The sequence below is a fragment of the Camelus dromedarius genome, chromosome 5 (genome assembly GCF_036321535.1).
Source record: "Camelus dromedarius isolate mCamDro1 chromosome 5, mCamDro1.pat, whole genome shotgun sequence".
NCBI lineage: Eukaryota > Metazoa > Chordata > Mammalia > Artiodactyla > Camelidae > Camelus > Camelus dromedarius.
The window spans coordinates 82975845-82989721 of NC_087440.1; the positions used below are offsets into that span (position 1 = coordinate 82975845).

At 35.1% G+C, this 13877-nt stretch overlaps 1 protein-coding gene across 1 annotated transcript in view; it reads right to left on the reverse strand.

Annotated features, from left to right (window-relative positions):
* Positions 1-13877, reverse strand: part of CATSPERB (cation channel sperm associated auxiliary subunit beta) — an 86979-nt gene that overhangs the window by 4984 nt on the left and 68118 nt on the right. Inside the window, exons 17-21 of the mRNA XM_064486375.1 lie at positions 11706-12044; positions 6402-6541; positions 4171-4368; positions 3286-3396; positions 943-1053 (exon numbers count right to left, since the gene is read on the reverse strand). Of these exons, the coding sequence (XP_064342445.1) occupies positions 943-1053; positions 3286-3396; positions 4171-4368; positions 6402-6541; positions 11706-12044 (899 nt within the window). The remainder of the gene's footprint in view (positions 1-942; positions 1054-3285; positions 3397-4170; positions 4369-6401; positions 6542-11705; positions 12045-13877) is intronic.

A 13877-nucleotide genomic window follows, 5' to 3' on the forward strand; every position in this document is an offset into this window, starting at 1 on the left:
TCTGCCAGTCTCAATCTTTCAGCCACACTCATTAAACTCAGGCTCTGGAGTTCCAATCTATCTCCATATTAATGATACAATCTTTAGCAAATCACCAAATTTCTTTGCGCCTCAAATGAAATGAGACAAGTCATGGAGAAGCCTGAGACCAGTGTAGGGTAGATAGTAAATTCTCAGGAAATGTGGAATTCAGCATGGGGGCAGTTGTAGAGTTACATAATAGCAACCCTCATAATTTAACGAATGCTGACTTTATGTCCAATATTGCATTAAGTGATTTTAGCTTTACATAGATATTTTTTATATTTTTATATTTTATATAAAGATAAAATCACTTAAAGTAATGCCACACATAGTCCTACAAGGCCTTTGAAACAGATCTACTTGAGATTTATATTAAGTGCACACGTAAGTCAGCTAATGCAGATACCAACATTCAATGTGATACAGCTTTGAATGCTCTGAGACTAATTGAAGGAAATATTAAACACAGAACCTACTCTCTTAACTAACATACTATACTGTCTTCTATTTTGTCACAAGTATCTTGAGCTTCAACTTCTATATTTCCAGACCTTGATACACATTAGATACTCAATAATTTTTTGAATGAATCAATATTCACCATAATCTAGTGTAGCATTTGACAGGTTATAAATTGTTTTCATATAGAAGTGTGTGTGTGTGTGTGTGTGTATCTTTATAAGAACCCATGAAATGAACAAGACAGTGCAGATATTATTCTGTCTTACAGATGAGGTTAATTAATGTGTCTGAAGGGCATTTAAACCCAGATCTTTTAAACTCTGTGTCATATTTAGTTCTATGTCATAAAAAGGCATTACTTCTGTGTCTTAGCTTTCATGTTTAACCAAAAGGCACATTTCAAAATCTTATTAATATGAAAGTACTCCGTCTTCAGGAAATTAAAAATCATCTTACCTTTTCTCTGCAATCTGAGAAAGCGACAGCATATGAGAACTTCTGATAATTGGTGCAATTACACTCCTCCCGAGTAGACACATTAGCACACTGTTTGAATTTACCGGATGTCTGCAAATAGAATTAAATAGGTTGATGTGCTTTTTTTTTTTTCTGCCAGGATTTCTGCAAGTTGAGTAAATGTGCAATAAATATTTGATCCCTGAATGAATAAAATCCCCAAGAAAGGGGGAAAGGAAAAAAAAGGAAAAAAATCCATTAATAATAAAGTAAAAGTACAGTATTTCTGAATTTTGTCTCCTTGCTTGGTAATGAACGCAGGTTTCTCTTAGCTGCTTGCCAGCTTACCTAAAGGCACTTTATGGTTAACTTGCATGGGACCCAGACAGCCTGTATCATTCCAAAAGCAGTAATCAGGATGCCTGCCGCCCTATTCTAGGCCCCTCCCATTGCTGGCATGGAAACAGAGACGTAAAAGAGCAGACTTAATACTATGGGCTGCAGACTCTGTGGATACTCTCCAAACCTACTATTTCTTACTGGTCTCTTCTCCTAGCAGTTCAATAATGCTATGTAAAATCTCCACTATAACCATCTGTTTGTCATTCATTTTTCACTTGATCACTCTTGCTAGAGATTGGTTTATTTATTATTTTTTTCAAGAAACTGCTTTTGACTTTGATAATAAATTCTATTTATAAAAATGTTATTCTTCCTTCCACTATTTTTAGGACTACCATTTTCCCTTTCTTTGCTTCTTTTTTTTCTTCTTTTTATTGAGATAAAGTTTATCATTTTAACTATGTTCAAGGGTACAATGCAGTGGGTTTTAATATATTCACAATTCTGTTCAATCATCACCACAATCTAATTTCAGAACTCACTAATATGTTGTTTAGTTAGGTCCATTCAGTTATTCCAATCAATCTATTGAGCTCTCTGTTTCATGGGTTACATTTTAAATTTCCGATATCTTGTGTGTGTGTGTGTAATTATGTATGTATAAATGTGTATTATTAGTTTGTTCAACAGTTAAGCACTCCCTATGTCTGGCCCTTTTCTGGGTACTAAAGATATGGTAGAGGATAAAACATATTTAAAAACCCAAGAACAACCCTCCCTAAGGTAAGCTTAACTTTTAATGAAACACAGTAAGTAAAATACATTAAAAAACTGTAGTAAGTGCAACATTGTAAAATGACTATAACTCAATAAAAAAAATGTTTAAAAAAATGCAGTAAGTGCAATGAAGAAAAATAAGGCAGGGAAGGGGGATAGGGAATGGGTAACAATGGAGGTGGGGGTTATAATTCTAAACAGCGAGGCCAAGGAAGGCCTCACAATAAAGGTGACATTTAAGCAAAAACCTGAAGATGGTGATGGAACATGCCACATGACGTCTGGCAGATGTGCATTCCAGACAAGGGAATTTTTGAAGCTGCAGAGGCCCTGAGGTGGAAATGCGTCTGGCCTATTTGAAGAACAGTGAGGAGGCCAAGGTGGCCAGAGCAGATTGACCTGGGGGAAACCCGGTCAGATGTAAAGCCAAGGCCACACTGTGGAGGACCTTATGAACCATTGTAAGAATTTGGCTTTTATTCTGAATGAGACGGGGTGACAATGCAGAGTTTTCAACAACAGAAACAACCATTTAATGTCTCTGTGTGCGTGTGTACAGACATGAATGGGTATGAACATCTGCTTGTCCACGTGTACAGGCTAGGTAGGTGTGTTTTCCTGGAGAGAGATTCCACAGGTATCCATGAGATTTCCTCAAGAAGACACCCCGTGATGTACTTTTCTTCTGAACCCAGTGGTTTCTCTCTGTTCTCTCTACCTTGTTCATTCTGACTCCAGAGAGGCAGAGTGCAGCTGGGGTTGGGTTCTTTTCTAGGTGGATCCTCGGCAGGGGTTCAAGTGAGTCTATGTTGGAGCAAACACTCTTCTCTCCTTTTGGACATCATTCCTTCCACAAAGCCAGAGCTGTGAGATGGGCCTGGAGTCCTTTTCATTTAAATAAAGATGCTCTTACCCTCGGCATGCCCTTTGAAATCCAAATGGGAGCCAGGGAGAGGTCAATGGGAAAGAGTTCACTTAAGACTTCTTGGTTCCAAAACCACATCCAGGAATGACAATAAGAGAAGAGAGGGGATGTAGTAGTAGTAGTAACAACAACAACAACAACAACAACAACAATAAAAATAGCAATAACTTATACGGGCAGTTTATGTTGAATGTACCTTCCCATTTAATCCCAACAGCTAGGTCTGTCCATCTGTGATTTTACTGAATGATTGCTTGAATTCAAATGAATACTAGTTTATTTGCAGAAAAAATATTTACCTTTGACTTGTGAAATAGATTTCTTGGAATGGGTTTGCTAGGATCTGCATGATAAAAATTATCTGTAAGCGGAATAGCAATTCCCATATTAGAAGGAGGCCTGTAGTTTACCTGAAAATGATTAAACAAAGAAAGTGTAAAATTCATTATTATTTACTAAGTCTTTAATTTAAATATCTTGATCTTCTAGAAAAGCAATCAAAACAAATATTTCACTTTTAGCTCCAGGTATTTAAGTAAATTTCTCTTCCCTCAACACTCCCTGAATTTTGTTTTCTGGAATTTCAACCACCTCAGCCCATGGTAATGTAACTTGGATCTTGTAAATAAGTGAAAAAAGCTTTATTACCTAAAATAGCTGTCATAAAGTCAATGCACTAAAGTTTAAACACTTTATAAAGTGACACATTTAGTGAATAATTCTTCAAGTCTGTTTTTTTTTTTTTTGTCACAAAGAAAATGGTAAGTATTAAGTTCGTCAACAAAGAATAATAACATTTTTTTTTAAAGTCACAGATTCTGACAAGGCAAAAATTAAAACTGTGACTACATGGAAATGGGACTAGTGAGATATTTAGCTCAGGACAAGTCAACATAAAGGCAAATAACTATATACTGTGAAAGCCTGAGATTATACCACCATAATACAGCATAAAATGATATTAATGATGATGAGACTAAGTATCCAAGAAAAATCATTATTTCAGAAAGTTTTCACATTTTAGAAACAAACAGTCATCACATCCTCAAATGACATGAGGACTGAAAAACAACTGCAGTGCTTTGAGCATCTCAGGAAAGAAATGCTAAGACTGAATGGCCAGCCAATCACACAAAAGTAATACGTCACTGGTCCCCTTCAAACAATCTGCTTAGGTTTCTTACTGGCAAAACTTGGATCATATTAAAACCCTGACTGTCCGTGTGAACTCCACTGATCCAGTCTTCCATTGGGATAAGTGTGCTGGGGATGTGATGCATAGACTTGAAATAACTACAGCTGCTTTTCAATGTTGGCACGATTGTTGTAACAAAGCACTCAGTAGATGCTCCCCAGACAATAAACGCCAGTGAAGTTGAACCCTGGAAATATCCAAATAAATGAAGTTTATTTAAAGGAACTATTACTGACCAAACTGAGTCTACCCCAAATTCATTTGTTGACGTCTTAACCCCCAGTATCTCAGAATGTGATAAGCCCTTTAAAGAGGTCATTAAGTTGAGTTCGTTAGGGTAGATCCTAATCAATATGACAGGTGTCATATAACAAAAGGAAATTTGAACACAGACACACACAGCGAAAAACATGTGAAGGCACAGGGAGAAGATGGCCACCTGCAAACCAAGGCAAGAGGCCTGAGAAGAAACCAACCCTGCCAACACCTTGATCTTTGATTTCCAGCCTCTAGAACTGTGAGAAAATACAATTCTGTTGTTTAAGTCACTCAGTCTGCGGTCTTTCATTATGGCAGCCCTAGCAAACTAATACGTTAGCCAAGTAAAGAATATCGAAAATGAAAAGAAATAGAAAAGGAAGGATAATAGGAAATAGAAAAGGAAGGATAATATAAAATAAAAAGTCATTAAATTTGACCATATGATCTGTTTGATAGTACTCATTTTTTTTTCTTTTGTTTTATGAGGGGGAGGTGATTGGGTTTATTTGTTGATGGAGGTACTGAGGATAGAACCAAGGACCTCGTGCCTGCTAAGCATGCACTCTACTGCTTCAGCTATGCCCTCCTCCATGATCCATTTGAGAATAAATTATAACAGAAGACATATTCTTTTCTAGGAAGAAATGCATTCCAGTCTACTTGGTTGTGGGTGACATTTGGAAATGAGCAAGGATCAAGAAGGACTTGTTAAATAAATATCATTATTACATCCAACTCAGATCAGTGAGGCTTCCTTCATTCACTGATGAGCACCTGGATGTTTGCTTTGATAATATGAATAAAATAACTTCTACTGGTATATATTTTGAAAAGAAGTTATTTACTTAGCAATCACTGTATTTCACAAAGATATGTTTTAGTAGGAATTTATGTACAATAAATGTATTTGAACCTTGCACAATATTAAACATTCAACAAAATTTGATAAATTCTGTTTGAAATTTTCAAGTATATCTGAAAAATTTTAAATGTAGAAATACTAATTACCATGGTGATAGAGTAGACCCTGGTAGTGGTAGTTTCGCCCCTATTCTCATACTCAGTATATTATTAATAATTATATATTTTTAATGAATTTCTTCCAAAACACATTAAACTTAAATCTAAGCAGAGTTCTACTATTAAAGGAAATTTGGGGTGGGAGGAGCGGGGAGGCACAAGTTAAATAAGAAACAAACAGGAAAATCCAGAATACTGGAAATTCTACAACATAACTGGTCAATTTCTATAAGTCAACGGCAAGGGAAGAAAATGGAATAGTACCTACCTTTGATTAAAAGAAATTTAAGAGATTAAATAACACTGTGAGAATCTTGTTTGGATCCCAAATAAAACAAACCAACAATAAAATTTTTTTTTGAGAAAATCGGGGGAATTTGAACATTGATTGGGCTTTTTAGGATACCAAAAAATTAGTTTAAAAAGTTTTAGGGATGACAATGGCATTGTGGTTATGTTAAGTGGAAGGAGTAAATTTTTAAGTGTTTTCCCAGTTTTTGGGAAAAAAATAGAAAAATACTGTAAATTCAAAGAGGTTGAGCATTTTCTGTGTGCCAGACATTGTTTTAGATGGCCTACCTGAATATCACATTTAATTCTCAAAACAACCCAATGAGATAGGTATTATCACTTCCATTTTGTAGATGAAGAAACTTAGCCAGAGTGAAGTAACTTTCCCAAGCTCATAAAGATCGTATCAGTAGTGAAAACTAACCCAGGTCATCTTTTCCAGAGTTCACTTTTTAACCACTATTGTATACTGTTACACAGCCTTTTTGTAATACCCAAAATGTTAAAAGTTCTTGGTCATCCTTGTTTTTAAAATGTTCATCCTTGATAGGTAAGATTATATGTAATTTTTCCTTCTTTTTCTTGGTTTACATTATAAATTTTCTGTAAGTAATGGATTTTTTTTTTAATAATGAAAGAAAACCTTACTTGACGTAAAGTTTTGCTAGCTGCAGAAATTTCTATTAGATAACTATCAGTATCATCAAAAGAGCCTTCAGCTTTAACTTCCAGCAAATTTGGATTTCCAACAACTACTTCCATGAGGGGTATTTCAAGTATTTGAACACCTATGGAAACAAGGCCAAGGGTTAGCATGGAATCATGAAAATTTTAAGCAATTTCAGAACAATTTGCTAATCCAGGATTCTGGAACATCTACAGAAATCTATTATGAAGACTACAAAATGGCTACAGATATAGTTAGAGATTTATATGGAGTTAGCTTTAATAGTTCTCAGAAAAATATAACTTCGTGAATATTTTCTTCTATTTTTTTTCATGGAAATGTTGTCCCCCTCTGCACTTCATTCCTTAGCCAGGTTCTCAAATGCATATAAAGGTGACTTGGATGGTACAGGTCACACTGAGTTTGATAACTCAGCAGAGAAACTGAGAATACATGCTCAATTTAGAGAGCTGTCCTCAACTGTTGCCAAGGGGAAACCAGGCAGATGAAGCAGTTTGTCCTCAGGTGGATTCCTGCCTGCAGGAACTTGTTTCTGCCTGCAGAAACCCAGATTTCTGCCCTGTTTGCAACCTCTCCATACTGAGACATTTACTGGAATGAGAGATTTGAGAGACCATGTACTCCAACTGCCATCTTTACTACAGTATATCAGGGCTGAGAAGTAGTAAATGATTTGCCTGAAGTCTCATTTAGAGCAGTTTCCCTTGAACCAAAGTGCTCTGGCCAGTACTTCCTAAACAATAACTGAAGATTTTGTTAAAACGCCAATTATTATCCAGCAGGTCTGAGGAGGGGGCTGAGATTCCACACCCTGCCCCCTCCGTCCCTTTATTGAGTCTATATTTACATTGTATATATTTAAATTGTATGCTGTGGTGATTTGATGTATTCATACATCGTGAAATGATTGCCACAATTAAGTTAATTAATACAGCCGCCACTTTACATACTTATGTGAGAAGAACGCTTAGTTACCATGCTGTGTATAACATCCCCAGCACTTACTTATTTTACAACTGGAACTTTGTACCCTTTGATCAACATCTGCCCATTTTCTCCACCCCTCAATCCTTGGCAACCAGCATTCTATATTTATATGAGTTAGACTTTTCTCTCAGATTCCACGTATGAGTGAGATCATGTATGATTCATTTTCTCTGTGTGGTTTATTTCACTTAGCATAATGTCTTCCGGGTTCATCCATGTTGATGCAAATGGCAGGATTTCCTTCTTTTTAAATAATATTTCATTGTGTATATATACCACATTTTTTGAAATAATTAATTAATTATTTTAAATAGAGGTACTTAGTATTGAACCCAGGACCTTGTGCATGCTAACCATGCACTCTACCACAGAGATATTACCTCCCCTCCCCTGACATTTTCTTTATCCATTCATCTGTTGATAGGCACTTAGGTTATTTCCACACCCTGGGTATTGTGAGTAATGCTGCAATGAACATGGAAGTGCAGACATCTCTTCAAAATACCGCTTTTATTTTCTTCAGATATATACCCAGCAGTGGGATTGCTGGACCACATGGTAGTTCTATTTTTAACTTTTTAAAGAAACTTCTATACTGTTTTTCATAGTGATTGAATCAATATATTCCTACCAACAATGCACAAGGGTTCCCTTTACTTCACATCCTTGCCAGCACTTATTATTTCTTGTTTTTTCCTGATAACAGCCATTCTAACTAGTGTGAGGGTGATATCTCATTATAGTTCTGATTTGTATTTCCTTGATGCTTAGTGACGTTAAATACTTTTTCATGTACCTGTTGGCTATTTGTATATCTTCTTTGCAAACATGTCTATTCAAGTCCTTTGTACATTTTTAATTGTATCATTTGATTATTTGTTTGTTATATGAGTTCCTCTTATATTATGTTAACCCCTTATCAGATATATAGTTTGCAAATATTTTCTCCCATTCCATAAATTGCCTTTTAATTTTGCTTTGTTTCCTTTGCTATGCAGAAGCTTTTTAGTTTCATATAGTCCTATTCGTTTACTTTTGCTTTTTTTGCCTTTGATTTTGGTGACAATTCAAAAATATCATTGCCAAGAACCATGTCAAAGGGCTTTTTCCCTTATTTTTTTTTTTTTTAGGAGTTTTATGGTTTCAGGTCTTACATTGAAGTCTTTAACTCATTTAGAGTTAACTTCTGTGAGTAGTGTAAGACAGGGGTCCAGTTTTATTCTTTTGCATATGGCTGTCCAGTTTTCCCAACACCATTTGTTGAAGAGACCGTCCTTTCCCTAGTGTGTGTTCTTGGCTCCCCTGCAAAAATTATTTGACTGTGTAGGCATGGGTTTATTTCTCAGCTCTCTATTCTGTTGTATTGGTTTATGCGTCTCTTTTTATTCCATTACCATAATGTTTTGATTAGTATAGCTTTGTGGTATAGTTTGAAATCAGAAAGTGTGTTGCCTCTAGCTTTGTTCTTTTTCAAGATTGCTTTGGCTATGCAAGTCTTTAATGTGATACACCATGTTAATAGAGTGAAAGGTAAAAAGTGTTGATTATCTCAATATTTGTAGAAAAAGCATTTGACAAAATTCAACATCCATTCATGAATAAAATTCTTAACAAGTTAGGTAAGAAAGAATGTACCTCAACACAATATAGGCCATATGTGACAAGTCCATAGCTAACATCACACTCATACTCATCAAGCACAAAGCTTAAAGCTTTTCCTCTAAGATTAAGAACAAGACAAGGATGCACACTCTCACCACCTCTATTTAACATACTGGAAGCCCTACACAGAACAATTAGGCAAGAAAAAGAAAAGGCTTCCAAATCAGGAAGGAAGAAGTAAAATTGTGTCTGTTTGCAGATGATGTAATCTTATATTTAGAAAACCCTAAAGACTCTACAAAAAAAAAAAAAAAAACTGTAAGAATAAATAAGTTCAGCAGAGTTGCAGGATACAAAATCAGCGTACAAAAATGAGTTGTGTTTCTATACACTAACAATGAACTATCTGAAGAAAATTAAAGCGATCTCATTTACAATAGCATCAAAAAGAACAAAATATTAGTAATTTAACCGAGGACATAAAAGACCTGTATTCTGCAAGCTATAAGATATTGGTGAAAGAAACTGAAGAAGACACAAAGAAGTTGAAAGATATTTCATGTTCATGGACTGGAAGAATTAATATTATTAAAATGTCCCTACTGCATAAACCCATCTACAGATCCAGTGTAATTTCTATCAAAATTTCAATGGCATCTTTTTCACAGAAATAGGAAAGAAAACTCTAAAATTCTTATGGAACCACAGACGACTCCACAGTTCTAACAAGCGCCTAAATGATGCTGATGCAGCTGGTTCCCGGAAGACACTTTGAGTAGCTTAGACCAGGCTGTTCTTCACAAAGAGGCAACTGAGTTTACTTGCTGATTATTATTCTCTTCCTAAAACTGAATGAATATAACCGCACCATTTAACAACTAATTTGTTATATTTTAAAGCTAAAATGATCAGAAAATGTGGCTTTTGTGCTGGAATATAGAAAGGTAACAAAGGAACCGAATTTTAAAACTCCAGAAATGGTCGAAAAGAGAGGTAAATTGCATTGTTTTTAAAAATCGGTGAAGAAAGGATACGCTATTCAGTAAGTGATGTCGGAACAACTACCTTCACCACCTACAATACACCAAAACAAAATGTAGATAAATTAAAGAATTCAATGCACAGTTAAAACCATAAAGTAAAAACTCAAAAATTACTTGATGAAAATATGAACAGTTAGTCATATAATCAATGAGAAAGGATCCTAAGGGTTTCAGAAAGTTTTTCAGACTATTTAGTCCACAATATTGATGGAAATAGAAATAGATGTCTCCAATTTTTTCAAAACCTGTAATTTTCATTTTTGTAAGTAGTGTTTGGTTCTGTTTTTCAAATAAGTCTTTAAAAAATAGTATTTTTGTCCTTTCATTATGGTTCATCTATCTTCTTTTATCTTTTAAGAGTTTGACATACTTTATACTTTACAGTTATTTTTATACTGTTTTTCTGATTTTTCTATTATCCCAAGATTAAAATTTTCTGCTTCCTATGCTTGTTGACTTTCTCTTATGCTGGGTCATTTCTTTTTCTTTTTCTTTTTCTTTTTTTCTCTTTTTCTTAGGTTTTTATTTAGGGTCATGTCTTTACATGGGTTTAAGATTCTTTTTCTTAATTCATGTTCAACAGAGATCAATTTTTCTGTGGAATGCATGTTATCTGGTTTATGAAAGTATTACTACAAAGGGTTTTGTGCTTTCTTATCCTGAAGACCAGGTGTTATAATTATTTCTCACCTTATGATTCTTGTATCTGGTGGGTAACCTCTGGTGTTACATGCTCTTGGGTTTGGGTTTTTTACAGGAAATTCTTTGAGTCCCACGGAGATGGTAATCCCCCTACTCCCCCTTCTTTGGGTTGTTGGGTAGTGTCTTCCTAACCTCCTCATCACAATTTGATAGTCCTGGCTTTACTTAATGTTCCTAGTTTCAACTTTCTACTACAAGGTAGAAATGACCAAAGGTCCCTATCTCCTGCCAACGTTTGGGCATTAAAACCCACCCCACTGCCTTTATGGCCTATATCTGAGCCTCACAACCTCCCAGGAGCCACACGTTAGCCAATTTCTTTGGCTTTGCGTTCCCTCTTCATTTCTGGTGACAGGATTTTCTTCTTTCTCTCCCTTCCTTCCATCTTTCTCTCCTCACTTTCTAGCTAAGATATTTACTAAAATTTTTGTGTTACTCTTTCCAGTATACCAATTCCTCATTACCTTTAGTAAGTTCTATATTACCTTTACAATTAAAAAAAAAAAACCTGGAAAAAATGGAGAAAAGCATGAAATTCTATCTAAAAGTCATTTTTTGGGCTTAAAATAAATACTTGAAATCATTATAATAATACCGAGGTAATCATACAGTTTTCTTTTCAGAGGGCAGAAAAATCTAAACTAAAATCCTGTGTAAATTTGGGCCGGTAATTTAACCTCATTTTCCTCGTTTGTTAAAAAAAAGGATTATAATCTAGCCTTTTAGGGTTGTTATAAACGTTAAATTTTAAAATGTATGAAAATCATTTAATACAGAGCTTCATATAAGTTCAATAATCAGAAGCTAACATTGTTATTGATAAAATGCCACTACTATGGTATCTAAAGATAAAGGAAATATCAAAGAGTATATTTTACATTCTAGAAAAGCAACATCTCCTTTGATGTTTCCCAATAAAAATAAACTTACTTTTTGTGTTAGGCATGACCTTAATTTTCAAGGAGTTCGATTTCCCCAGATCAATGTACTTCAGGACATTGAGGGATAGTAAATCATCATGTTTTTGAAACCAGTAATTACACGGTTTCGAATATATGTTCCATGTTCGTCCATTCTTTTGCCCAAAGTTGTATAATAACCAGGAGTCTTTCAAAAAAGTCATATTGTTGGGTACTCTTCCAGGCATGGTAGCAATAGCTAAAGCATTCTCATTATCTAAAATTCTTGTGATCAGGAAGCTGCTGTAACCAGGAATCACCACCGTCTTCTCTACATCCGAATCTTGAAATGAGGAAATAGCACCTGAAGCTAAAATAGGAATGATTTGATATACAATAAAACAGCCAATGTTCTCCAAGCCTGCTGATGAACATACATGATGAATACACTATTTGAGATTTTAAACTATGGTCTTACCAGAGAACACATTTGCCAGATTCCAGGTTATAATTCAAATTATTTTGTAAAAAGTGTATCACAAATATGCCAAGCCCAACCTATAACTTTAATCTTTACGGTGAAACTAGTTCCGTAAAATTCTCATCAGAAAAAAATTATAGGGCTAAGTAATTATAAGAAAGTTTATTTCTTTACTATAGAACTGCCAAGAACCTTGATTAACCTAGACTCTTCATTGTGTTTTTACAAGAGAAGAATAACATAGCCAGTGTTTTTCCCCAGGGCCTAAAGTTCTGTCTATTACATAGCAGATGCTCAGTAAACATTTGTTGAATAAATGAATAATTGACTGTTACGGAGATCTTAAAGACTTAGAAGAGGCTCGACCATAATGAACATTATCATGCTATAATGGGAAGGAAAAAAATTCTACAAAGGAGACAAAGAAGAAATGATGGAGAAAATCCATCAGAGAGGATACGAGGCAAGTCAAAAGGAGAGGAAAGCCACACTACTACCTGTTTTGATAGGGCCTGAAACATGTCAACAACAATACTCACCACGTTCTGAAAAAATAAATAGAAGTAGTCAGAAGAGAACCTCATAATTCCATTCCTCATGCACACATGCTCTAATTTTTTCCCATTTTCAACAAACCAACAAAACCCCTTTTCCTACGTTCCTGCCAACTACCACTTGGTTTCTCTCCTCCTCTTGATCATGAAATTTCCTGAAAGAGTTGCCTTTATTCATTAGTGTCAATTCCTCTCCTAATTTTTTGACCTTAACACAATCAGAATTTTGCTTACATTGCTCCATCTATTGAGATGATCATGTGGTTTTAATTCTTCAGTTTGTTAATGTGGTGTATCATATAGATTGACTTACAGATATTGAAAAATCCTTGCATCCCTGGGATAAATCCCGCTTGATCATGGTGTACGATCCTTTTAAAGCACTATTGGAGTCGATTTGCTAGTATTTTATTGAGGATTTTTGCAGCTATATTCATAAGTAATGTTAGTCTGTGATTTTCTTTTTTTGTGATATCTTTAGTTTTGGTATCAGGGTGATGGTGGCCTCACAGAATGAGTTTGGAAGTGTTTCTTTCACTGCAATTTTTGGGAATAGTTTCAGAAAGATAGGTATTAACCCTTCTCTAAATGTTTGTTAAAATTTGCCTGTGAAGCCATCTGGTCCTGGACTTTTGTTTTGGGGAGTTTATTAATTACTGATTCGATTTCGGTGCTGGTACTTGGTCTATGTATGTTTTCTACTTCTTCTTGGTTTAGTCTTGGCAAATTGTACCTTTCTAAGAAAGACTGGCCAAAGGCCATCTTGGCCTCCAGTCATTCCTCAGTGACTGTTAAGCCCTCCACTCTTTCTTTCTCCACTTTGATGAATCACAGTCAGCTTATATTTAATATGACTTCTCCCCTGATTATTGGAATAGCCTCTCAACTGATTCCTCTGCTTTCCCTCTTGTCCTCTCTCCATCACCTGCCCAGTCTGTTTTCAACATAGCAGCCAAAGTGATATTGCTAAAACATAAACTAAATGATGTAATTTTCTGTTCAAAACACTCCAATGGCTTGCCATTTTCTCAGAGGAAAATCCAAATCCTTATAATAAACAATACTAACTTCTGCTTGTATCTACCATATAATCTTTTGAAATAGAAATATCCTGCATGACAGTGATTCAGAACTATTTCATTATGTAGGGTAACATCTACATGGACTT